This window comes from Euleptes europaea, chromosome 6, assembly GCF_029931775.1.
Source record: "Euleptes europaea isolate rEulEur1 chromosome 6, rEulEur1.hap1, whole genome shotgun sequence".
In the NCBI taxonomy this organism is placed as follows: domain Eukaryota; kingdom Metazoa; phylum Chordata; class Lepidosauria; order Squamata; family Sphaerodactylidae; genus Euleptes; species Euleptes europaea.
The window spans coordinates 89,744,096-89,770,638 of record NC_079317.1 but is presented as its reverse complement, the minus strand read 5'-3'; the positions used below and the strand labels follow the sequence as shown (position 1 = coordinate 89,770,638).

Genomic DNA, 26,543 nt, shown 5'->3' with positions numbered 1-26,543 from the left:
AGGGTCAGCCATGGTTAGTATTTGGATGGGAGACCACCAAGGAATACCAGGGTTGCTGTGCAGAGGAAGGCACTGGCAAACCACCTCTGTTGGTCTCTTGCCATGAAAACCCCCAAAGGGGTCGCCATAAGTTGGCTGCGACTTGATGGCACTTTACACACACACACACACACACTTTTTAAAAGTTTTGGTTTGAACTGGTTTTATTTATGTATTTGGGTGTTGGTTTTAAAGGCTTTTAAGACAATGTTTTCATTTGTACATTTTAATTTGCTAGCTGGCTTGTTGGACCTCTGGGGGCAGAAAGGCAGAGTAAAAATCGTGTAAACGGACAAACAAAAGCTATTTCAATCATGCCCAGATGTGTGTGTGGGCATTTATTTCTTTAGAACATTTCTGTCCTGCCTTATCTCCCTGGACTCGGCAGCAATTCTATGTATAGCAGACCTCACAGTATCCTGGTTTTCCAAGTGGTTTTCCATGTGGTGTGGTTGGCTGCTGTCTGAGAACAAGCTGGGTGTGTGGAACTAGTTGTGTGGCTGCATAGGTTCCAGCCTATCCAAGCAATGCTTCTGCTGGTGAAAAAAAGGAAGGAGGGATCCCACTTGACCACATAAAATTGCTCTGATGCGGACTGGGGAACCAGCATGGACAAAAGCCACGTGGGACAAGGGCTGTAGTAAGGATGGGTATTGCGTACATAAGTGCCGTCAAGTCACAATTGACTTATGGCAACTGCCGAAAGGGGCTTTCAAGGCAAATGAGAAGCAAAGGTGGTTTACCATTGTCTTCTTCTTCAGAGTCTTCCTCCAAGTACCAACCTTGCTTAGCTTCCAAGTTCCAACAAGATTGGGCTATACCATACCATTCTACATCTCAAGGATGAGTATTAGGTGAGATTAATTTTTTAAAAAACTGACTGGATCCAACCCCATAAGGGAGAGCCAGCGTGGTGTAGTGGTTAAGAGTGGTGGTTTGGAGTGTTGGACTCTGATCTGGAGAACCGGGTTTGATTCCGCACTCCTCCACATGAGTAGTGGAGGCTAATCTGGTGAATTGGATTTGTTTCCCCACTCCTACACATGAAGCCAGCTGGGTGACCTTGGGCTAGTCACACTCTCTCAGCCTCACCTACCTCACAGGGTGTCTGTTGTGGGGAGGGGAAGGGAAGGTGATTGTAAGCCGGTTTGTTTCTTCCTTAAGTGGTAGAGAAAGTCGGCATATAAAAACCAACTATTCTTCTTCTTCTATAATTAAAAGCTCATAAATTCTGTTGTTATGAAATTAGAAACACAGACTCTGCTGGATGAAACCTTTCACTGAACTGTTATATTCATGTCTTTGAGATACACGAAGTTGATTATTCTAACTGCTCACATCTACCAGATAAAAATTTTTCTCCAAGGACTATGTATCTCCCTTTGTTGTTAATTAGGACCATTGAAGATAACTATCCAGATGGTTGATGTTAGTGGTCCAAATTTCTAAAATATACCGAGAAGAATACTGTCCATCGTTCCAAAAAATATAAATAGGCCAATTAAAATACAGAAGAATTTTAAAACAGAGAATACTGAAAGTTTATCTCCATAAACCAGGTCAGGATCAACCATTGTGCAAAGGTGTATATAGCCACATCTAGGAAACCAAATGCAACAAGCAATTACCGCTGGTATCCCATATTTATACTGTCAAGTTCAAGGGGGGTGGGGGAAGATGACGCAATGCAGCACCAGGTTTGGTTTGGTTTACATGTATTTTATGTGATTTGTCAATATACCTGGTCATAGGAATGATGCTTGCAACCGTATGACATCCATATGCATACAAATGCAATTTTACTAAAAAGGTTTTATATACTAGGAGAAAGTACGTATATATAGAACCAAAGTGTTGTATTGCGGTGCATGGTTTTATATTTGTAATTTGATTGAAGTGTTCAATAATAACTTTAATACGGTCCAAGACCAGCAGATAAAAAATATATACATAGTAACAGGATAACGACTATATACACCAATAAATATTTGATGAAAATAGTCACTCACTCATGAGGGAGCCATTAAGAACATGATTTTAAAATATGATACATAATTACAGTCAATATAAATAAAAGTGTATTATAATTTTAAAAGCCCCGTGGCGCAGAGTGGTAAGCTGCAGTACTGCAGTCCAAGCTCTGCTCACGACCTGAGTTCAATCCCGACGGAAGTCTGTTTCAGGTAGCCGGCTCCAGGTTGACTCAGCCTTCCTTCCTTCCGAGGTCGGTCAAATGAGGACCCAGCTTGCTGGGGGTAAAGGGAAGATGACAGGGGAAGGCACTGGCAAACCACCCCTTAAACAAAGTCTGCCTAATAAACGCCGGGATGTGATGTCACCCCATGAGTCAGGAATGACCGGGTGCTTGCACAGGGGACCTTTATCTTTACTATAATTTTAACTTTTTAATTGACAGTGATGATTCTACACATAGGTGGTTTTTTTTTTTCTTCCTTCAACCTTTCTGATTACCTAGTCCGTTCTGGGTTGGAATTTTCTCCGCTCCTTTTTTTTGTTTTCAATTATTTCCATCTGTCCTAGAAGGGGGAAAGCTATCCCTGCTCAGTTGTATATGCTAATTAATATGCATACAGATTTAAAATGCATGCTTCAGTTAGCATTGAGGTTGAGGCCTGTTTGTTTTAATACCTGACCTGGTAGATATAAATGGCAACCCTCTGCCCCCCCCCCCAAAAAAACATGTATTTAGCACCTCTCAAGTATTGAAAGCATTTCACAAACTCATGGCACCAGTAATCTTCCATAATATAGAACTGTGTCCCTCATGTCCAAGGAGCTGGGTATGTTTAGCCTGAAGAGGAGAAGACTGAGAGGGGATATGATAACCATCTTCAAGTACTTGAAGGGCTGTCATATAGAGGATGGTGCCAAGTTGTTTTCTGTTGCCCCAGAAGGTCGGACCAGAGCCAACAGGTTGAAATTAAATCAAAAGAGTTTCCGTCTTGACATTAGGAAGAATTTTCTAACAGTTAGAGCAGTTCCTCAGTGGAACAGACTTCCTCGGGAGGTGGTAAGTGTTTCTTCCCTGGAGGTTTTTAAGCAGAGGCTAGATGGCCATCTGTCAGCAATGCTGATTCTATGACCTTAGGCAGTTCATGAGAGGGAGGGCATCTTGGCCATCTTCTGGGCATGGAGTAGCGGTCACTAGGTGTGTGCGGGGGAGGTAGTTGTGAATTCCCTGCATTGTGCAGGGGTTGGACTAGATGACCCTGATGGTCCCTTCCAACTCTGTGATTCTATTCTATGATTCTATGTACGCTTGTGCAAGTATAAAAAGGTAAAGGTCCCAAAGGCCCCTAACTGAGTTCAGGGCCAAGATGAGATTTGAAACAGACCTGGACTTAATAAGTTCTTTCCAGAGGTATCTTGTTGCCACACCCAAGAGTTAGAATTAGTGGGAAGAACTGAGCTTGTCTGATCAGTGAGGGTGAGTTCATAGGCATGTGCTCCACACTCAGTGACTCCCGCCTTAAGGGTTAACTTGCAGGGTGAATCAGCCACAACCATATTCATAATCACGACAGAGAGAACATTCATCCTCCTCTGCCTCCCCACAATGCTAATTCAAACACAGTACTTTTCAACAGGGGTAGTTCATGTGTTCTGTTGCAAGACACTGAGTGATAAATCATCAGTGAGGCATTGCTGAGATGTACATGTATGTATGAATCACCTCTCAAACAGTTTGGGGGAAAGATACCTTTCATTGATGGCGGCTTTTTTTGTCCTCCTCAAACCTGATTCACAACTTCTAAAATTAGAGTTATTGTTGCTAAGTACAACCCAGTGTCAGAAGCAAAATAGATTCTCTGTGAGATTGCCCAGATTATACACCCCAAAGACGATGCCTTATATAATGCATGGTTCACTGAACCTATTCAGTAAGAGGCCAGGCTGTGACTTCAAGATGGCTGTGTGACCATAAGACGTGGTATTTCTTTCCATTACAATGCAATATAAACAGTCAATCCAATCAACCAGAAGAATGGGAAGGGAGGGGAGGATCACCAATGCTTTATTCCACCTGCAACCTGAAGTCCACTCTATTTTTAGGCCACCGCACCACCCTTCCATGTGTAGACCAGACTTCACTCCAGTCGATATCAAAGATGCCAACAAGTTCTACAAATCCTCACCACCATCACAGCTTACTATGCCTCTTATCAACTCATGTACATAGAGCTTCAGTACTCACCACATCTCAGACATCAGGAACGTCAACAAATATCCTAAAATATTAGTAGGTCCATATGGGAGAAGGCTGTCCTTGTTGTATCTAAGGCCCATACCATTTAAGGCCTTTAATAAATGGTACTAATAGTGTTGCCAGAAACCACCTGGAAATATGGTACAAATCTGGCATTATATGCTATGTGTAATTTGCTCTTGTTGATAACCATGGCAAGTCACATTTTGGATCACCTGTAGTTTCTGGACACTCTTTTAAGTTAACCTTATATAGAGCACATTACAATAACCTAGTTTAGAGTGCAATAAGGTATACATTATCAAGGAATTCCTATCCATTTATTGGTGTCTAGAAAAGGGTACCAGCTGAAATTGGTTAAAAAAATTATAATCCATCTAAATTAATAAAAACCGTTCTTGGCCATTGCCACTGGCTGGACTTCCATGAATAGTGCCCGATCCAATAAAACCACACTGAGCTTTGAATTTGAATCTTAAAAGGGGAGTGTAGCTACATCCAGCATGTTTGCTTCTACTCCAGAATCAGCTGAGACATCCAACCATCAGTTAATTGCTTATCATGATTAAACTTGCTGATCTTCATTTGGTCTTGTCGAAGGCTTTCACAGTCAGAGTTCATCAGTTCTTATAGGTTATCCGGGCTGTGTGACCGTGGTCTTGGTATTTTCTTTCCTGACATTTCACCAGCAGCTGTGGCAGGCATCTTCAGAGGAGTAACACTGAAGGACAGTGTCTCTCAGTGTTACTCCTCTGAAGATGCCTGCCACAGCTGCTGGCGAAACGTCAGGAAAGAAAATATCAAGACCACGGTCACACAGCCCTGATAACCTACAAGAATTCATTTGGTCTGTTACAGATCTCAGGCACAGTTTAGATTTTTCATTGTTTTCCCAGAATTTGATAGAAAAGAGAGGTGTCATCAGTCTACAGAGAAAGCCACACCTTAGATCACCAGATGACATCACCCAGGGTTTCAAACAGCATTTGAAGCAACATTAGAGGCCCTTATTGCACAAGTTAAAAGCCATGGATTAGAGCAACAGTTTTCCACAACTATTTCCAAGAACATCTAGAAACACTACAAAGAAGCACCTCCCACTTTATCTAGTTATCTTCAATTACGGGTCATCCCACAGGGTGACCAAAGTAGTCCCAAATTTGGGTCAGAAGCCAGATTGTAATGGAAATTAAGTTAGAATTATCCAAAAATCCCTGGAGCTGAGATGACATCCTACCTATTTCAACATCTCACTGAAGAAAGCAATTTTGGAGATTGGCAGGAAGTTGTCTATAGGGGACCACTGAGGACTTCTGTAGAAGCGGCCTCACTAAGATTTCCAGGTCTCCCTCCATCAAAGGAGCGTTTATCACCGCCACCACTCAATAGACTATACCCCCTCTGCTAGATTTCATTAGCCTAGAGGACTAAGGTCCAGCACAGTAGTGGTCAGATTCATCTGGCTGTACAAACGTAGAGGTATGTCAAAAAAACAGGTCAACCAGAAGGTGATCATCAAGGGTACTTCTTCTAAACATGACCATCGTTTGAGAAACAAATTGCTTTCACTTCTGCCATGATACTGGATAGCCCTATTAGGCAGTTAAAATTAAAAAAATGCCTAAAAACTATGCAGCTACCACTAATATAAAGACATTCTTGACTTCATGGAATATTTGACAACATTTGACCAAGTGAACATGCACAGCACCATGCTACATGTTTAACCCCTCCCCTCTGCACAGTTTCCCCTCCCCTGGGTTATTATTCCTGGCAGGGAAAGATTAGCAGGCAAAGAGAGGGTGCCTGTGCCCCTTCCAGGACTATCAGCGGGGGAGATTTTAAGGAAGCGAATTGGATAATCTCCATGCTAGGAAAAAAACAAACACAGAGGTGCTTCAATCATTCCTTTATGTATAAGGTAAAAAAAGGTAAAGGTAAAGGTCCCCTGTGCAAGCACTGGGTCATTCCTGACCCATGGGGTGATGTCACATCCCGACGTTTCCTAGGCAGACTATATTTACGGGGTGGTTTGCCAGTGCCTTCCCCAGTCATCATCCCTTTACCCCCAGCAAGCTGGGTACTCATTTGACCGACCTCGGAAGGAAGGAAGGCTGCGTCAACCTTGAGCCAGCTACCTTAAACCCACTTTTTTTGGGATGGAACTCAGGTTGTGAGCAGAGCTTAGGCTGCAGTACTGCAGCTTACCACTCTGCGCCACGGGGCTCCTATGTATAAGCTAGTTCTCTTAATCAGACCACCAAAGAGGAAGAGTAGGATTCGTTGATATATAATGTGTAGCCAGCTAACAAAACACGATCAACAGCACAAACACTAAGTGAATGCATTGCTTTTTAGCTTTTGATAACGTCCTCACGTGATTGTTGACAGACTCCCAGATTTGGATACTTGCTGCAGCATCTGCACAGCTATTTACAAAGGTGTCTAATAGCATCTGCTTTACAGCTTATTGCCCTTCAGGGCCTTGTTACTTCTGTCAATCAGCTGATTCCAGCTTTTTTTTTTTTTTTTTTTGGAGAAAATACCCCCTCATCAAAATAGAGGGCATGGTTCAATCAAAGTTGCCCTTTTAATTTTAATTGGATTTAGCTAAGCTCTTGCTTAACTCTCCCATGGAAACCAATGCAACTTGGAAATACTGGAATTTGGCTGGATTTTACAAAAGTAGCAGCAGTGATTAGCAATACTCTGTATGAACACAGCAGAGAAATTTCCCTTCAGCCCTCATGGTGTCCTCCATAATTATACACACAAGAGGGGAGTGGGTGGGTGGGGCGTGATATATTCCATCTCCTATTAGAAAATGTATCCTCCCTCCCAGTTTGGAATGCAAAAGGAAGAGAACTGCCAACCTCCTTTACCTTTCATACCTCTTCGAAGTCCACAAATATAGCAAGTGTTCCTCAGAAGGGAATAGGTACAATCTGCACATAGATGCTGTTTTCAGATCATGCACATTGAATGAATCCCTGAAGAACCCACAATGTAGCAATGGTCTCTCTTTACTGAGGAGCATCCTTTCTTTTCACCATGTTGGAAACCCTTGTTTCATGTTTTATTTATTTATTTTATTCAATGTGTACACCACCCTTTCCCAACCAAAGTTGGGCTCAGGACGGCTATCATACAGTGTAATTAAAAATGAATTTAAAACACAATCTAAAACAAAATACAAGTCAAAAGGCTGTTTAATTCATACCTGCTAATAGATACTTTCTGAAAGTCAGGAGTGGCCCATAGCAGCCGTAAAAGAAGGTCAATGATCTAGTCTAATAATAATGATCCTCAGGGAGTAGAGATCAGGGAAGTCCCAAAAAAGGAAATTAACCAGGGAAGGGCCAAGAAGGGAAGGAAAAAGGAGTGGAGAAGGAAAAGGAGGGGAAAGGGTAGGAGGGAGGAAAGGGAGGGGAGGCCAGACTGTGCTATTAACCGTTGCTGCCTCAACCATATGCCTGTGGTGGAACATCTCTGTCCGGCAGGCCCTGTGGAACTGAGCTAGGTCCCACAGGGCCCAGGTCTCATGGAAGAGAGTTCCACCAAGCTGGGGCCAGAGCTGAAAAACCCTGGCCCTGGTCGAGGACAGCCAGACAATCTGGAGGCCAGGGACCACCAATACGTTGTTACCCAAAGAGTTTAGAGCTCACTTAGAGGTACACTGGGAGAGGCAGTCCCACAGTTATAAAGGTCCCAGACTTCTGAGGGCTTTGAAGGTAAGTACCAAATCTTGAATTTGATCGGGTACTCAATCTGGAACCAGTGCAGCTGGCTGAGGACAGGTTGAATATGTGCTCGCCAAGGGGTCCCTGTCAGGACCTGTGCCGCCATGTTCTAGACCAATTGAAGCTTCCGGATCACCCTCAAGGGCAGCCCTGAGTAGAGCGAGTTACAGGAATCCAGTCTAGAGGTGACCATTGCATGGATCATCATGGCCAGGTCAGGACTGGATAGATAGGGGGCAAGTGGTCGGCTTAACAGCAGACAGCATCTTCCTGTATGAACCAGTGTGCCAGCTGTGATTAGCTCACCAATTCCATTACAGCTGGCTCATCTTACTCAATTGAGAACCCTCTCCATTGAAACACTTGTCACACACATGAACACATGAAGCTGCCTTATACTGAACCAGACCCTTCGTCCACCAAAGTCAGTATTGTCTACTCAGACTGGCAGTGGCTCTCCAGGGTCTCAGGCAGAGGTCTTTCACATCATCTACTTGCCTAGTCCCTTTAACTGGAGATGCCGGGGATAGAACCTGGGATCTTCTGCATGCCAAGCAGATGCTCTACAACTAAGCCACAGCCCCTCCCTCCTTGTCCTGTAAAATGGGCTCACAGAAGTGGAAAGAAAGACTTCATGCTTTCTAGCCTTTTGTCTATACTCTTTCTGATAGTTTTTGCTGAAAACTAGGAGTTAATTATTTTTTTTCCAGGCAGATTTCTTTGTTATTGTCTGGTGATGATTGCTGTGGAAGCTTGATTTTATTATATATTGTAAGTCACCCTGAGCTGCTGGAAAGGAGGAGTAGAAATTCCCTTCTTTGCCCATTTCAAATCAAATCAAATCAAGCCAAACCTTTATTGGCATGGATCTTTTAAATACTATATTCAATGATTAAAATACAATCTTTAAACAGTAAGATACCAATAACCTAGTTAAAACCTCTGAGCCTTAAAGTGCCCATTTGCTCAACCATAGTTCATCAATTTTTCAGACTGCAAACTAGGATCTTATTAAATGTATATTCCTTGCCACAGCGAGGTCTTTGGTTCTGCCAAACACCACGTCCATTAATATTACAATGGCTGGACTCAAAACCACAGCAGATTGTGGTAAGATTGATGGCTTCCTAAAGCAATAAGTCTTCATTTTTAATATGACACATGAGTGTAGGACAGAGGAGTGAGGGAGAATATGAGCGCACTTTATGATATCTGAGTAAAGCCATAATAAATGTATCAAGATGTGTATATATTTGTTTTATCTTTTATCTTTTCAGTCATAGAAAACGTTGTGTGTCCAATGCATAAAGCCTAAATCTCAGAAGCAGTGCTGCTACATGTCTTTTCCACTCCTCTTTAGGAAACAAGAATGCTAAGAAATTAGATCTTGTTTCATGAGTTTCCACCAACATAAAAGACACTTCCTCCCCATAGCTTTAGAAGAAGAAGAGTTGGTTTTTATATGCCAACCTTCTCTACCACTTAAGGGAGACTCAAACCAGCTTACAATCACCTTCTCTTCCCGTCCTCACAACAGACACCCTGTGAGGTGGGTGGGGCTGAGAGCATGACTTGCCCAAGGTCACCCAGCTAGCCTCGTGTGTCGGAGTGGGGAAACAAATCCAGTTCACCAGATTAGCCTCGGCCGCTCATGTGAAGGAATGGGGAATCAAACCTGGTTCTCCAGATCAAACTCCACCGCTCCAAACCACCGCTCTTAACCACTACACCACACTGGCTCTCTTTAGATAATGTCATGAATGCTGAGATTCAGATACATCCCCTGACATTCACTGCTTTGGTTCATGAGAAGTGGCAGAACAGTTGGGCTCTGACCTGCAGGCCCTATTCCACCATGCCGCGAGGTCCTTCTTAGCCACCAGCAGGAGGTTTTGGGGGTGGAGCCTGAGGAGGGTGGGGTTTGGGGAGGGGAGGGACTTCAATGCCATAGAGTCCAATTGCCAAAGCGGCCATTTTTTCCAGGTGAACTGATCTCTATCAGCTGGAGATCAGTTGTAATACCAGGAGATCTCTAGCTAGTACGTTGGCTACCCTACCTCCAAGGTTTTCCCAACAGCTGGAGGGGCTTTTCTCTCTCACCTGGCCTTTGTAGGAATTGCCCACTGGGAGAGTCAGGACTCCCAGGCCATTTATGCATGGTCATTTTTGATGCTTGCTCACAGTTCTTTTTCAAAATGTGAATTTAAAAATGCCTATTCACGGTACCGATGCAAAAGGAGAAATTCCAGCCCCCACTCACCTGTTCCTGTTTGCTTAGTCATTAGCATGTGCATAGCTAACGCGCCGCTGTTGTTTTGCATAGTTCCTTCAGGGGATTCTTCAGGGCAGTGGCAGAGCACACACAAAAGATCACGTTATAGGGGCTCTTAAGTAATGTGAAACAGGTATTCACAGTCACTTTTGGAATGACTGGTCAGCGTGAAAAATTGAAAAAAAATATGTGGGGCAATTCAGCCTGAACGCGCTGCTAATTTCCATGCAAAAATGGCCCCAGTTTCCCTGCCAAGTTCTGAGGCCTTGCCTCTGTGTCTCCTGCTATTCAGCATCTGGTTACCACAGCGACATCTTACTGCCTTGTGCACTACTGGGGGAATAGCCACTTGCCAACTGACTGCCCCCCCTCCTCCTGGTGCTCCTTTTACAATTGCATGTTCAAGATGGTGGTGGTGGACTATGTGGTACAGAGAACCACTACCAGTATCAAAAGTTATAAAGCATTTATTTAAAAGAAAATGTCCACAAGCATACTCTCAGTGCTGCACCAGATTGGGCCAGGGATTCAAACGATAAGGGTAAAACACAATTCCTCTGTCCCTCCATCTATACATGCCCTACCAGATGTTACAGATGTTTTACAGGGGTTCCATTTCTTTGAAGCCTCTTTCAGGTGAGCACACTTGCATTTGGCAATGGCTGCCGCCTATGGACCTCAGATAAGAGTTCTGTCTGCCTCGATGGAATCAGCACACACATACAAAAGACCTTCTTCCTTGCTCCCAGGAGATTTGTAATCTCTCTTTCTCCTCCAACTGACCAGGTGAGGTCAAAGAAGCTTTCCCCGAAGTCTCTCTAGCACTTAATTCCTCCAAATCTCTGTTCCCTGCTGGATATTACCTGTCTAGCTGTGGGGGGGGGGGAGAGCTTGGCCATCCCATTGTCTCTTGCTAGACCTATTGTGTGTGTATGTGCTGTCAAGTCGCAGCTGACCTATGGCGGCCCTGTAGGGTTTTCAAGGCAAGAGACATTTGGGGTTGGTTTGCCATTGCCTGCCTCCAAGAGGGCTAAGAGAGTTCCGAGAGAACTGTGACTAGCCCAAAGTCACCCAGCAGGCTTCATGTGGAGGAGTGGGGAGTCAAACCCGGTTCTCTAGATTACCGTCTGCCCCTCTTAACCATGCTGGCTAGACCAATTAGCATTCAGCGCTATCACATCATGCTAGCTTCTGAAAGGTGTCTTCTACCTCCTCTACCAAGGCTGTGAAATATTCTTAAAAGATAACCCATCACCCTAATGTAAACTGGCAGTATAGTGACTGGCTTCAGTTTACACTTAATTCACTTAGATTTATATCCCAAATTGGTATGAGTTTTTGCTGAAGATTCTTCATTGTAGTATAGAGTCAGTACTTGATCAGGGACTGAAGTATGATTAGAAGCAGAACACAGGTCGTTTATGCATGGGTACTTTTACTCATGTTTGCCCCCAGTCTGTCTTGGTTGTTCCTTGGAGTTATGCATGAGCTTTCCGTCTATTAGAGATGACCTCGCTGCCAGCCCTCACAAATCCTGGGACTTCCAGTTCCTTTGTTAACTCGATTCTTCCCTCTCCCCTGAACTCAACCTAGGTGAAATCCCCATGCGTAAGGCAAAGTGCGGCACACGCAAGCTTGGTTTCTCCATCATCCAATTACAAAGCAGCATGTAAAGAGGTGGGGATTCAAATGCTTCCTGCTTCCTTGGATCTCTTTCTGAACAGAATAAAGGCTTTTTAAAACTGAGGCTTGGATTTCTTCCCCCCCTTTCAGATTGCTCCATTTTGGGGGGGGGGTTGTTCTTAAAATGCTTTTTTATGCAGCAATTGTTTTGTCTTTAGGGGGGTGGGGATTTTCTCTCTACAAAGTAAGCCAATTACAAAGGGGTGGGGACTTGATTTAAGCCTAGAGACTCCTGGTGCATAGATACCCAACAGGAAAGTGTGGGTCCAGCGAGCAATGAACCTCAGATAAAACTCCCATGCATAAATGACCATAGGCACCCCCAAAGAGATTTGAAGGTAGTCTCATTATCAATCATGTGTGGATTGACCCCATTATTTTATCTCAGTGTGTTGTAAAATCCAACAAAAGCAACACCAGGACAAGAGACATATAAACACACATGGCACCAGCAAGAAGCCCTCAGTTATACCACTTCTAATTCTGTAAAAGGAATTAAGACCAGTGGAAAGCTGAACAGGCCAGGGGCCCTCTGAACTATGGGCACATATAACCAAGTCTTATATTACAGACTTTGAGGAGCTGAATCAAGATTTCAGTGTAAATCATATTATTTTGTTAGTGAGTTATGATGATGTTAAATGCAAAACTGATACAAGAGAACAAGAATGGTATCCTAACAATACAACACAAAACTGCCACAGTGTATTTCATATTATAGTGTGGTGGTATTTTGGTGTTGTTGTTTTTGAGACATCACACATATTCTTGCACCTTGCAGTAACAAGGTCTGGATTTGATCAGAACATGGATGACTGTGAGCAGACCGCATTTTTCTAGGAAAGGATGCAAAAGTAGCAAACAAGAGCAAACAGATGCTACTTAGATCCATTGCTGCTGATAGACATTTATTAGTCTATGACATTTAAAAGACTATGACATAATAGACTATGACATTTAATAGACATTTAATAGACTATGAACCTGATCTTTTAGAGGGCGTACAAACTCATCCAAAACAGAACAACTCCTTATTGGCCTGGTTAGCACTATTGTTGATGGACAGCACCTTAGTTTCCACTATATCAAAGCTTTTTAAATTGTGGGGGTCACAATTTTTTTTTATTTTTTTTTAAAATACATTGCTTTATTATTTATTATCAGGATTTTTTTTTATTTGTATACCTATTTTATATACCTATATATCCGGGGTCACGTAAAAATTTCTCGGGCGAAAAGGGGTTGCGAGTGGAAAAAGTTTAAGAAGCCCTGGACTAGATCACTACGATCATGTCTGGATCATTGTGTGCTGCTTTGCTATATCTTCTCTCTAAAGTAGAGAGATAACTGAAGCATAATTCTGGAAAGTATTCAAATGTTTCTCAATACTCCATATTTAATTAACTTTCCATGTATGATAAGTTAGTAAGATCATGGAGTTACAGTTTTACCATAATTCTTATTTATCTATATATGCATTCTTCATTTTTGGATGGTCAGAGGTCTCTGAGAAAATGTTCAGTAAAATCAATAATGGGCAGTCTGGCTCCCCTATTTGGGACAATTAGACAGGCCTTTCATTTATGAGTCTTGGGATTTTTAAAAAATTGGCCTTTATCTGGAAATGTCCAAGTACATCATGCTGGCAAATGTGAGGATTCCCCTTCACCAGCCAATACGATGATCTGTTACTTGGTGCAGAGTTCTGGAATGATATGTTTTTTTCCTTTCCTTCTTTTTGTTTTCAATGTCACGTGAGCTAGTGAGTGACAAATATTTATTTGTTTTAACTTTGGTAAACTATTTCTCCTCTTCTGCCAGATACAACCCAGCATGTGGTTACAGCGCAAACAAGGCTGAAACATTTGCCATGGGATGCTGCCCAAAATAGTGTGAGAGATCCCCTCTCTCTGAGTTTGCTTCTCCAAATCAAATGTTCAGACGGTGGTAAAGAAACAAAGGATTTATTGAAGACATCAGGAGATGAGACAGGCACAGGTAGAAAGTTGCAAGTGAGGGGCTATTCGGGTTTACAGAATATATTGACTCCAGGGCACTGGGGCACTGGGGTTCACACTTATTGTTATGGGAAGTTACAAGCTTGGCATAATACAAAACATCAGACGAGTCCCAGGAAGTCTGGTGAAGCTATCACACTTCCAAGGCCGCATCGGCCTGAGGGAGTACTGACAGGAAGAACAGCGGGGGGGGGGGGGAAGATACTTGGGGCAATCAGGCCTGGCGCCTGAGACCAGAAGGTGTGAACTGCTTTTACGAGTTCACTGATAACAAAGCAGGTGATGGGAAGCAGAGACACATAGGCAGAGACCCTCACAAATAGCTTCCCTGTAACAAACCCTTCGTAACCCGTCATAAGTATTGAGAAATGCTTAATATGCGGACACAGTTATCATGTGGCTCCCCAGCAGTGGCTAGGAACAGACTGACAACAACTAACTTCGTAAATAAGCCAATCTGAACAGCTTCCAATAAAACGACACAATAATTCACACATGCACACATATAAATGCACACGTATAAATGCACAGCAATAAATGCACAGCATTACCTATGTGTTATATGGAATCTAGGTGTCTTCCCTCAAGGTTCTGGAGATATGCTATTTCCCCAGGACTGCAGGACTGCTATTCCACCTGCAGTTGGAGTATCCACTGCCATCATAAATGCACCTGGAACAAGATATTCCTTGCATAATGCTTGCAATGAGTGACACCACCCTCCGCATCTACCCTATTTTGTAATCTCTTTAAATAGGTTTTATTGAGCATGTGGTTTTCCATATGTAAAATATTAACAGGTAATTGCTGATAACAGCATACTGCAACAGTAACATAAACACATTCAATCTAGTGGAGCAATCAGCTATGTCACAGTAGCCATCCAGAACATCTGAGTAACCATGTGTTAAAGCATGTATTGCTGACAAGGTGCTGTTTCCATGTGAAGAAATATAGTATAAAGTGCAATTCAAATAAATCACTTTTGTTTCTTGCCTTCATTCTCAAAATTCATTCATTGAATTAATTCTTCAGAGAAAATTTTTGCTGAGTCACACAAGCAATATATTTAGTCAACACTTCAATCAGAAGCCCTAAAAATATTTGTTTGGTACATCCCCCCTCCCCCTCTGTATAATAGGCTCATGAAATACTTTATACTTAACACGATTTTGGACTTGCAACTGCTATTGAACACAGCAGCAGGTCATACATTAACTCTTTCTTAGCTCCAGAAAACGTAGTCGATCGCATAGCTCAAAATGAAGGAGCAATTCTGGTAATATTGACACCATTTAATACTGAAAGCACACATACTGAAATATATAGTGGGGGATTATTTTGCATATTCATGGTGAATCAGTATTATTTTCATTCAAGACTATCAGACCATTCCTGAGCTGACGGCGTACCGAGATGGCGGGGAAGAGGCGCAGCTACACCTCCTCCTAAGCTGTTTCGCGTATGCCATTAAAAAAAAAAAAGCCGTTTTGCAGCTTTTTTCTGTTTAACTGGAGCCTTTTGCCCCATAGGGAACAGTGAGGCTGCGTCTGCTAAAAAGCAGGCGCAGCACTGCCGTTCCCAGTGCTGGTGTCCTGGGCCAAACCAGGATAGGAAGCTGCCTAATCGGCGGCTCCTCCCCCCGGCCCGCCCCCCCTGCGCTGGCATAACTCTATGCCATGGCCCGCGCCACAGAGAGGCCGTGCCGGTGGATGGGCGAGGCATGGTCCCGCTGCTCTCGGCCGCCGGCGGGACTGGCCTCACCACCAGCATAAGTGCTTGTAAATCCGTGATTACACGCACTTACGCTGGTGGCGAGGTCACGCTGCCTCCTGAGAGGTTTCGTCCGGAAACCTCAGGAATGCGCGGTGAATTAAGATATCCTTTCTGTGATTTTTCTTTTGTACTGCTGGGTGCTGGAATGCTAACACAGTTACTTGGGCCCTGTGACAACAGTGTAGAGATCCAGCAACTAGGCCCAACACCCGTAGGTTTTATTATATTTGAAGGTGGTAGCCATCTTGGTTGTCAGGCCCAGTTCAGACCCTTACCCAAGAAGCAATGCAGCTTGCATGGTGGAGAAACAGAATCACACTTTTACTCTCCATCATGTGAGGCAAGTGCTGTCTAAAGAGGTCACCGTATATGATGGCCTCAATCTGTATAATTTTTTTCCCTTAAGGGACACAATCACAGGAACCAGGGACATGTGAACAAGCACCCAGGTCGGCCCCTTGCATCACATGTAGGGTTGCCAGGTCCCTCCTGGCAACTGGCGGGAGGTTTTAGGGGCAGAGCCTGAGGAGGGCAGGGTTTGGGAAGGAGAGGGACTTCAATGCCATAGAGTCCAATTGCCAAAGCAGCCATTTTCTCCAGGGGAACTGATCTCTATCAGCTGGAGATCCGCTGTAATAGCAGGAGATCTCCAGCTAGTACCTGGAGGTTGACAATCCTAACCACATGCTATTTTATGTGAAAATTTGAGTCTTACCAATCCACACAATACTTTGAGAGTGGTAGATGCAATTGTTTTGTAAAATGTGGACAACTATAGTGGGGAATGAGGAGGGAATGCTGGGAACCATGGCGTGGGGATGACAGTAGGGAAGAATGTCCTTTACAGGAAATGTTATGATATTTGAGTGCATGCATATGATTTGCATGTTCAGATGTAAGAAACTAGAAGCTATTTTCTTCCTTATAAATGGATTACATTTAATTGCAACAAGCAATATATTCTATTACACATGCAGTCCTATAACATTTCATGTCATCTACATTTGCCCTTCATTTCCTAATGAAGCTAAATTGGAAAAATGGAAGAGCACCTGTATGATGGCAGTAAAACTTCCATCGGCATCTTCCTCTACCCACATCAGGCTAGTTCCCTAAGTTTAAGGAAACCTCCTCCTCAGAAGAAGCAGTCCTCACATCTAACCCTGGTCCATCCCGCGGAGTCGACCAGGAACTCTGTGGCTGTGAAGGACTGCTGAACATGGAGACCCCAGGATGCATCCCTTAATCCATGGTTAGTCTCCTTCCATGATACTAGATCCCTAGGAACAGCAGCAACAAGTAAAACCTTCTGTGTTAGAAGGAGAAGCACTTGCTTGGCAGCATAATGCCACCCTTTCCCAGAAGGCACATTGTTGACATAAATACTTCCAGGATCCAGGCCTGCACTGATGCACTAGGAAGGGTGGAGGTGTCACCCCTCACTTGCTACCTGGAAGCTGCTGGTGCAACATCTAAGCTGCCTAGTTTAAAAGCAGAGCTCCTCTTATAGGTAGACCCCCGATGCTCAACAATCTTGGATATAGCAGAGCTCTAGGATGCCGTTCGCTGCTGGACAGCTCCTTGCTGTTGTTTGCTTGTGTCTCTCCAGTGGTGGTAAGAGCAGGACACCCTCCTCAATGTGATTCAGCACAAATTAGGCCCCAGCTTTCTGAACCCATCCCCCCCCCCACTAAGTAGAGTGTTGTTGCTGCTTCAGAACTACAGTCTGTATAACCAATCAATTGGTAATTCATCTGATAGGTGAAATACACAGACTAGCTCTAATTCAATAGATAGAGGGGCATGTTGTGGGGTTAGATTCTACCAGAGACATAAATGCTGGATTATCATAGAACACATCTTGATTCTATGGCACTTTGAGCTGATGCACATTAATGGAAAAGTGATTCACCCACCAGAATGAGAACAGCGATTTGGAATGTTTCAGACTGACTGAGGGCGAAAACGCATGGTCGCTTTATCCTCCTTTAATCCCTGTTTCAGCCAGGATTCATCCAGGATCGAACCCATGCGTTTCGCCTAATGTGCGTTCGATCCTGGCTAAAACAGGGATTAAAGGAGGATAAAGCGACCATGCGCTTTCGCCCTGAGATTGTTTGATCTTTCTACTTACTACACAGGTAGTGGGGTTGGGCTTGCTTTAACGGCTGCAACTTGGCTCATGATTTGTGATCTCAGTTGGAATCTGGCTACTGATGTGTAAACTGTTGTGTAAACTGTTGATAGACCTTACATGATCAGACAAAAAGAGAATGTTATGATCTGCAAACGTTTCACACGTGGGACAGTAGTACAGAGGTTCTATAACTACCAAGTCTCCAAGGACGCTCTAATATGACAAAACACCAGAGATGAGAAAAACTTGTGTGGGTATTTCACAAAAGAGGAATTAACGAAGCTTGTCATATGAGGAGATACTGGAATCCTTACAATGCAACCCCATCTGCAGTCTATGCATCTCAACCAAAGGCCTTATAACTTGAAGCCATGAGTATATTGGTCACTTCCACTCAATGAAAATATTTTTCTTTGTGTGTGTGTGTTAAGTGCCCCACTTCCCCACTCCCTATTTTTCTTTAGTTCAGATCAATATAGCTAATTCCAGGCTTAAAGTTTGCTATAAAATAAGGTTAACTCATAACTGTCCATTATCGGTTTCTATAACATCCTTGATCCTTTTTACTACTTCACTAATTTAGAAGATGAAGAATTAGTTTTTGTACACCACTTTTCTCTACCAAAAGGAGTCTCAAAGTGGCTTACAATCACCTTCCCTTCCTCTCCCTTGAACAGGCACCTTGTGAGATAGGTGAGGCTGAGAGAGTTCTGAGGGAACTATGACTAGCCCAAGATCATCCAGCTGGCTTCATGTGCAGGAATGGGAAAGCAAACCCACTTCACCAGATTAGCCTCTGCCGCTCATGTGGAGGAGCAGGGAATCAAACCTCGTTCTCCAGATTAGAGTCCCCCGCTCTTAACTACTACACCACGCTGACTCTCATAATTTAGTCATATTATAAAAATTAATTTGAATAGAGACAGCTGTTTCACAATGTTTCACAAAGACCTGTGCCTAAATTCTAACCCCAGAGAATCTCTAATCACAAAAAACCCTAAATTTTATAACAATTTTTTTAAGCAAAAGAAGGGGGAAGGAGACAAAATCCTGTCTCCAATCAATCCTCTTGCCTCAATCCAGAAAGTGAAATCCATGTCTGGAAGCAGACTTGATGGGCATACCACTGGCATAGATAGATGTGTTTTCAAGTACAATACTGTACAGTACAGTACAATATCCATCAATTTCCACTGACATTATCGTGTGCATCTTTAGCTTCCCTTATGTGGCCCAGAGGTTAAACAAGGATGAAGTTGGGTTGGCATCTCCTATGAACAGCATTATAGCCTTGTTAGGAGGAGATAGCTCTATGTTACTATTTGCCATGTCAACCAAAATCTTTACAACAGAGGAGTGTTTGGCCATTAAAAAGAAGGGGGAAAAACTCTCAATCTAAAGGTTAATAAAATAGCCCAAGCATAGTCATGTCATCTACTGATAATTTAATTACGTAACAGGCAACATCTAGTAGATGTTGCCGAACTCCAACTGCTATGCTACACACAAAAATGACAAAAGTAATGAATGCACTATTAAGGAAAGTAACACATCCCCCCAGACACTTTGAGTATTCAGATTATAATCCCAGATGTACAGCTGTGAGAGGAGATGTATATACTGTGTGCAGTAAATAGGTAGTTTAAGAAAGAAATTTGAGATCCTGTAGAGCTTGTTTGCCCTGACCTGGGTGGCCCAGGCTAGTCTGATCTCATCAGATCTCAGAAGCTAAGCAGGGTCAGCCCTTGGTTAGTATTTGGATGGGAGACCACCAAGGAAGACCAGGGTTGCTGTGCAGAGGAAGGCACTGGCAAACTACCTCTGTTAGTCTCTTGCCATGAAAACCCCAAAAGGGGTTGCCATAAATCGGCTGTGACTTGACAGCACTTTACACACACAATGTTTAAAAATATTGAGTGATTCACATGACACTGGAAAAGACAGGTCTCCTGGTGACTACATGGTGTCAACCATGTCTTTTTGTAACATTCACTGGAAGAGAACAGGCATGCATTTCGACCAAAATGCATAGGAATTCCTGGCCTCGGGGCATGATTCAGCAACTCATAACCTCGAGCATTCTCTGCAAACCGTGGCCCCTGGTTCATCAAGACACTGAGGCATATTTATTTATTAAATTTATATCCTCTCCATTAGTATAACCCTTACTTCTCCTCCACTCCCTAACACGGAAAAGGGAAGGAGTTAGAAACAAAAGAAAACAAATACTTAAAAAACCCCACAGAAACCAAAACAAAACAATTCCCTCGCAGAAAAGTACCTCTCACAAATGCCTGTTCCCCAGCAAATTGTGCCTTCATGTGGTGGTAAGTGGGAATGAGTTCCAGGCTTGGGTGTCTCATCCCCATGAAACCTGAGGTCCCATGTATAAGCAATCCACCAGTCACAGAAATTTCTGCTGGCTGTACTTATGCACTTCTGGTTCACATAAAATTTTAACAGAGGCATGGGCACGGCTGAAGTTGGGTTGGTACTCCTTGCACAGTAAAATGCCACGTTCGTTTCCACGGAAAAGCCATTTTGAGTGTACTGTTCAAACAGCCACTTTGAGATCCTGTAGGATATGAAGAGCCACAGCTCTAAGGGGTGGGAACTGCAAATAATAACACCTGGACCTGATATTTGAGACCAAAGGTCAGAGGTCCTTAAGAACATAAGAAAAACCCTGCTGGATCAGACCAAGGCCCATCAAGTTCAGCAGTATGTTCACAGTGACCAACCAGATGCCTCTAGGAAACCCCCAAAGAAGATGACTCCAGCAGCACCTAAGATAATAGGCATGCTCTTCTGATCCTGGAGAGAATAGGTATGCCTCATGACTAGTATCCATTTTAACTAGTAGCCATGAATACCCCTTTCCTCCATGAACATGTCCACTCCCCTCTTAAAGCCTTCCAAGTTGGCAGCCATCACCACATCCTGGGGCAGGGAGTTCCACAATTTAACTATGCGCTGTGTGAAAAAATTCTTCCTTTTATCTATTTTGAATCTCTCACCCTCCAGCTTCAGCAGATGACCCTGCATTCTAGTATTATGGGAGAGGGAGAAAAACCTCTCCCTGTCCACTCTCTCTAAACCATGCATAATTTTATAGACCTCTATCATGTCTCCCTTCAGCCGCCTTCTTTCCAAGCTAAACAGCCCTAAGCGTCCTTACAACACCAATACAACTGTAGCTATCTCAGGTCAAAGAATCAGAGAATGGCACCAAACATCAAAACAATCAGTATCTTCATGAGAATATAACAGGAGAAGACCCTGAAAGGTCTGGAATTTATCAAGAAGGGTTGTACAGCTTGGAATCACTGAAGGGCCTGGTGAGCAAGAACTACCTGGAGCCACACAGATTCCCACTACTCAAAAGTGCGCTACTTCTCTCCCCTGGTTGTGATCAAGTGCTCTTGCCACTTGAAATGGCATTTTAAAATCCACACATCAGGTGATAAAATATTCATATTTTTTTAAAGAAAGGCGACCCCAAAAGCCCCAGCATCTCATACTGCTGGGTTGAGCACTGAAGCAAGATCAAAACTTAAAATATCCAAACAGCGCTCGGGAAGGCAAGCAGGGCTTCTGCCACAGCTGCAGATTTCACTGTACCATTCTGCAGTCCGAGACAGCTGCATTCCTTCCTTCAAGCTCCTCCAGGGATTTGGGAGACCCCAGCAATCCCTTAGCTAGCAGTAGGTTTGGGTGTCACTTCCACACAAGTCTTCACGGGGAGCAGGGAACTCTAATTTAGGTGCAATGCAGCATCCTGTCTCTTTAAATACAGCATACTTTCCAGCTGGGAAAAAGTGAAAGCGCTCTCTTCTTTCCATTTTTACCCTGCCCTATTTTTACTTATCCAGAAATCAAGTCCTTGCAAAATAACCGAAAGGAGGGGGGAGGGGAGACTCCCAAAGAAGTTATCCTTAAATAAAGCCAAGGGTCTTTTTTTATTTAGTACTGTGGTACTTAAATCAACTCCTGGAAGGCAGCAGCCCAAGATGAAATCAACATCTTGCAGATAAATGTCTTTGTTCCCCTTAAGGACAGAAGACTTAAAAAATCAGCTAAGACCTTGCAGAAAGGAAATTGTCAGGAGAAGATCCAAATGCACTCACTCGGTTGCAACAATGGCACAGTTAAGCAGCAACTGCTGAAGCGGCATGTTTAATTACGGGTTTCAGCAAATCATCCCAGCGCAGCTACATGCAGCGATATTCTCTTCATATACTCACTGTGCAGCAAGGCATGAGCGCAGCGTTGGACTCCCAACAAATCCTTTTTTCACAGCCTTAGGCAGAGCAACCTGCTTTTCGCTCTCCTCGCAGGCTATCTAGCACTACTGGACCGTGGCCAGAGAAGAACGGATTCGTCAGCCAATAAAATTGTCTAAAGCTGCCATCCCACAGGAGACCATTCCTCTCTCCTGCTCTGGCTGCGGACACCGGCATCAGCCAATAAGGAAAATCAGCATCAGAAAGTGAAGGGAGGTATATCGCACGCCAGCTGTTTGCAGTGCAAAAGTGAGTCTATGTGTGTGCCATGCCCACCTGTGCTGCTGTTCGCAGCTGGCCTGGGTGGGAAAGCAACTGGAGTCCTGTGATACATGCATGCCTTGAGTACAATCTTGGTTTCTGGGCATGTGGAAAGTGAAAATGGAAGGTGAAGATTCATTACGAAACAGTGTGACTGTTAGAGATAAAGATATCTCCCCCACCTTCCCTGCTGCGGAGCACCACCCCTTCTATACCACCTTAGGGAGTGGTTAGATTCATCTGTTACCTGCAGATTTCGATCTCTGGAGTTTTGGCGCCATTGAGGGGGCATTATTCGGCTATTTTAAATTGTATGTTAAATTATTTTAATGGGTTATTGTTTTATTGTGCTTTAGACTATGTACGCCCAGCTGAACCCGACCTTCGGGTTGGGGAGAGCAGGGTAGAAATGTAATAAAATAAATAAAATAAAGATATTAGGGTGGAAAAAAGGTAACGGTCCCCTGTGCAAGCACCGGGTCATTCCTGACCCATGGGGTGACGTCACATCCCGACGTTTCCTAGGCAGACTTAGTTTATGGGGTGGTTTGCCAGGGCCTTCCCCAGTCATCTTCCCTTTACCCCCAGCAAGCTGGGTACTCATTTGACCGACCTCGGAAGGATGGAAGACTGAGTCAACCTTGAGCCGGCTACCTGAAACCAACTTCCGTTGGGATTGAACTCAGGTCGTGAGCAGAGCTTGGACTGCAGTACTGCAGCTTACCACTCTGCGCCACGGGGCTCCTTATCAGGGTGTAGGGAGTCTGAAAACATAGTTCTCCTCTGAGCTGCTAGGCCTACAGATTTTGTTAAAAATGGCTGTACACCAAGAGAGAAACCCCATTTGCCGCTGCAGATGCCCCAAGCATGGATCTGCTAAAACCAGCCCCCAGGCTGCCTCGTTCAATCCATGCTGACTGAAGGGTTTGTGAATGCAAGGAGGTATCTTCAGTTTATCATGCGGCATGTGAGTGTGAGGAGATGGGAAGGAGTCTGAGGTGAGAACAGCAGAGTGGGCTGGAACAGGAAAGGTTGGAGGGTTTATTTAAAATATGTGATGACAGTTCAATGGTTGTTGAAATGAGAAAACAGAGTTGCGCTTACCTGTAACTGTTGTTCATTGAGGTCTTCTGTGCAGACACACGTTGGGACTGCGCCTGCGTGCAGGCCTGCCACCGGATGGAAATTTCTAGCTTCTAGCCATCAGAAGGCCCTGACCTGGATGGCCCAGGCTAGCCTAATCTTGTCAGATCTCAGCTGCTAAGCAGGGTCAGCCCTGGTTGGTATTTGGATGGGAGACCACCAAGGAAGTCCAGGGTTGCTGTGCAGAAGAAGGCACTGGCAAACCACCTCTGTTAAGTCTCTTGCCATGAAAACCCCAAAAGGGGTCGCCATAAGTCAGCTGCGACTTGACAGCACTTTACAAACACAGCCATTAGAGAGGTGGCCCTTCCCCTTTGGAGTAAGTGGGGCGGTTTCCTGCCTAAACCATCATTTGCTTCAGAGAGGTGCACCCCCTCTCCCTCAATTCCTCAGATTTTGAACATCACTTCACTCACATGAGAAATTAATTTGATGGTTACTGTAGTCTGGTTACTGTAGTCTTTGACTTTTTCTTTTTCAGAATTGGAATGTAGATTGGCCGTTCCCAGTCTGTGGGTCGTTGTGGGGAGGGGCTGTGGCTCAGTGGTAGAGCATCCGCTTGGCATGCAGAAGGTCCCAGGTTCAATCCCCGGCATCTCCAGTTAAAGGATCTAGGCAGGCAGGTGATGTGAAAGACCCCTGTCTGAGACCCTGGAGAGCCGCTGCTGGTCTGAGTAGACAATACTGACTTTGATGGACCAAGGGTCTGATTCAGTATAAGGCAGCTGCATGTGTGCGTTTTCTTTTCCATATTTGTTGGCATATTCCTGTTAGGATTTTGATAGACTCCATTTCTGTGGCTTGGAATAGCTCTATTGCTATCCCATCTGCTCCTGGTTTCTTCTAATATGTTTCTCCTAATTGCTCTGTCATGGGTCAGCCTCCTGAAGCATCTGCCAGAGATCAGTCTGCTGAGGCTTCCTCAGGAGAAGAAGATCTGGAATCTGCTGCCAGTGATGGGGTGGAACCACAGCAGGCGAAGCAGGTGCAGGCAGTTGAGGGTGTTCCATGCCTACAACCACCCAGGACAGAAGACTCACCTGGCCCCAGCAGCAGCCCCCCACCACTGCTGCAGCAGCGACGCCAAAGGGGCAGAATTCTCCTCCTCCAGCATAGAAGAAGTGCTAGATTGCAAGCACTTCGGAGAGCCCTGCCAGCTGACGACAGTGAAGATGATGAGTAAGGGCTGCTGAGTCAAGAGGAATCATTGACAGCTGGGTCCTCTTAGCCTTATTTAAACAAGCATTAGCAGCAAGGCTGATGTGGGAACAACTTGTGTTTTTGCTCTGTATACCTGCTTGGACCCCTGTGTGTTTCTTGGACTGGACTTGTATTCAGGATTGTATGTCATTGTAATCAGTATTCGGAAGTCCCGTAGCATGGAAGATGTGTTTGTGTGTTAAGTGCCATCAAGTCACTTCCAACTCATGGTGACCCTATGAATCAATGCCCTCCAAAAATCCTATCATTAACAGCCTTGCTCAGGTCTTGCAAACCAAGAACTCCTTTATAGAGTCAATCCATCTCCTATTGGGTCTTCCTCTTTTCCTACAGCCTTCACCAATTAGAAAATGTACTGTTCCAACCTACGGACTGGAATACATGAAGTTGCCTTATACTGACCCATCAAGATCAATATTGTCTGCCTGTAAGCTGCTATTCTCTGATACTTTTTACTGGAGGATGGAACCTGGCACCTCCAGCATGCCAAGCAGATGCTCTGCCACTGTACCACAGCCCCTTCTCATTCTTTCTTCAGGAGTTTTAATATTTTCTGAGAACACATACACAATTGAGCCATTAGCCAGTTTTATGTGAACACACACAGAAGGGGATGGAGTACTCCTATTTAGACACACAAAACTAAGCAGCATTAATGACATCCTTTATTATTGCAGAAATGGACACACACTTACAAAGGACTTGGTTTGCCACCGGTAGTCGCAATGATGACTCCCTTCACCTTCGGAAGAACTCTGCAAATTATTGTTGAGCTTCAGTCCGAAATATGTCAGGCCATATTATGTTGTTTTAATTATCGCTGGGGATTCTTCCTGATTCAGATAATACACTTTTAACACCATTCACAGGTTATGTTTCATTTCTGCTTCGGAAGTCACGACATATTGCTCCAGGTAATGCCCCAGAACATTTGTTTAATTACCTTATAAAGCCTTTCCTTTCCTTTATCCCTTAGAAGCTCCTTGATCCATTGATCTTGAGCAGCGTAATTATAAATCTAATGTTTGAGGGATATAAGGACTGAAATAAATCTTGACACTGACCATGTAGCCTTGGGATCCCTGTCACTTAATAAAAAAGGCATTATGTCAGACACAGAGGCATTAGATTTATATATTAAAAGGGGAGCACTATAATGTGATCTAAGTTCCTCATAAAAGCGGCATTCCAAAAGGGCATGAGCTAATGAATCAATAGAGCAGAAGAGCAAGGACAGGTCCTTTCTGGGTATGGTATGTTCAAAATTCTGCCTTGCATAACCATAGAGGGGTTAGACCTTATAAAGTCATCTAATTGAGTGGTCACTACTACATGCAGTGGCAGGGAATTCCCCACTCAGTTAAGAGCATGCTTTGTCTCAATTTCAGGATAGTAAAGATTATGCCCCGTGGAGCAGAGTGGTAAGCTGCAGTACTGCAGTCCAAGCTCTGCGCACAACCTGAGTTTGATCCCAACGGAGGTAGCCGGCTCGAGGTTGACTCAGCCTTCCATCCTTCCGAGGTCGGTCAAATGAGTAGCCAGCTTGCTGGGGGTAAAGGGAAGATGACTGGGGAAGGCACTGGCAAATCACCCCATAAACATAGTCTGCCTTGGAAACATCGGGATGTGACGTCACCCCATGTGTCAGGAATGACCCGGTGCTTGCACAGGGGACCTTTACCTTTTTAAAGATCATGCAAGGAGGCGATCCCTCCCACAGGGCTTCTTTGCAGGAGTCTTAT

The 26,543-nt window shown here is 44.1% G+C and overlaps 1 protein-coding gene across 1 annotated transcript in view; it reads right to left on the bottom strand.

The window, feature by feature from the left end:
• The window catches only part of OSBPL5 (oxysterol binding protein like 5), a 219,621-nt gene extending 197,465 nt beyond the window's left edge, over positions 1–22,156 (bottom strand). The window contains exon 1 of the mRNA XM_056850980.1: positions 22,138–22,156. Within this exon, the coding sequence (XP_056706958.1) occupies positions 22,138–22,152 (15 nt within the window). The 5' untranslated portion in view covers positions 22,153–22,156. The remainder of the gene's footprint in view (positions 1–22,137) is intronic.
• Between the last annotated feature and the right edge of the window lie 4,387 nt (positions 22,157–26,543).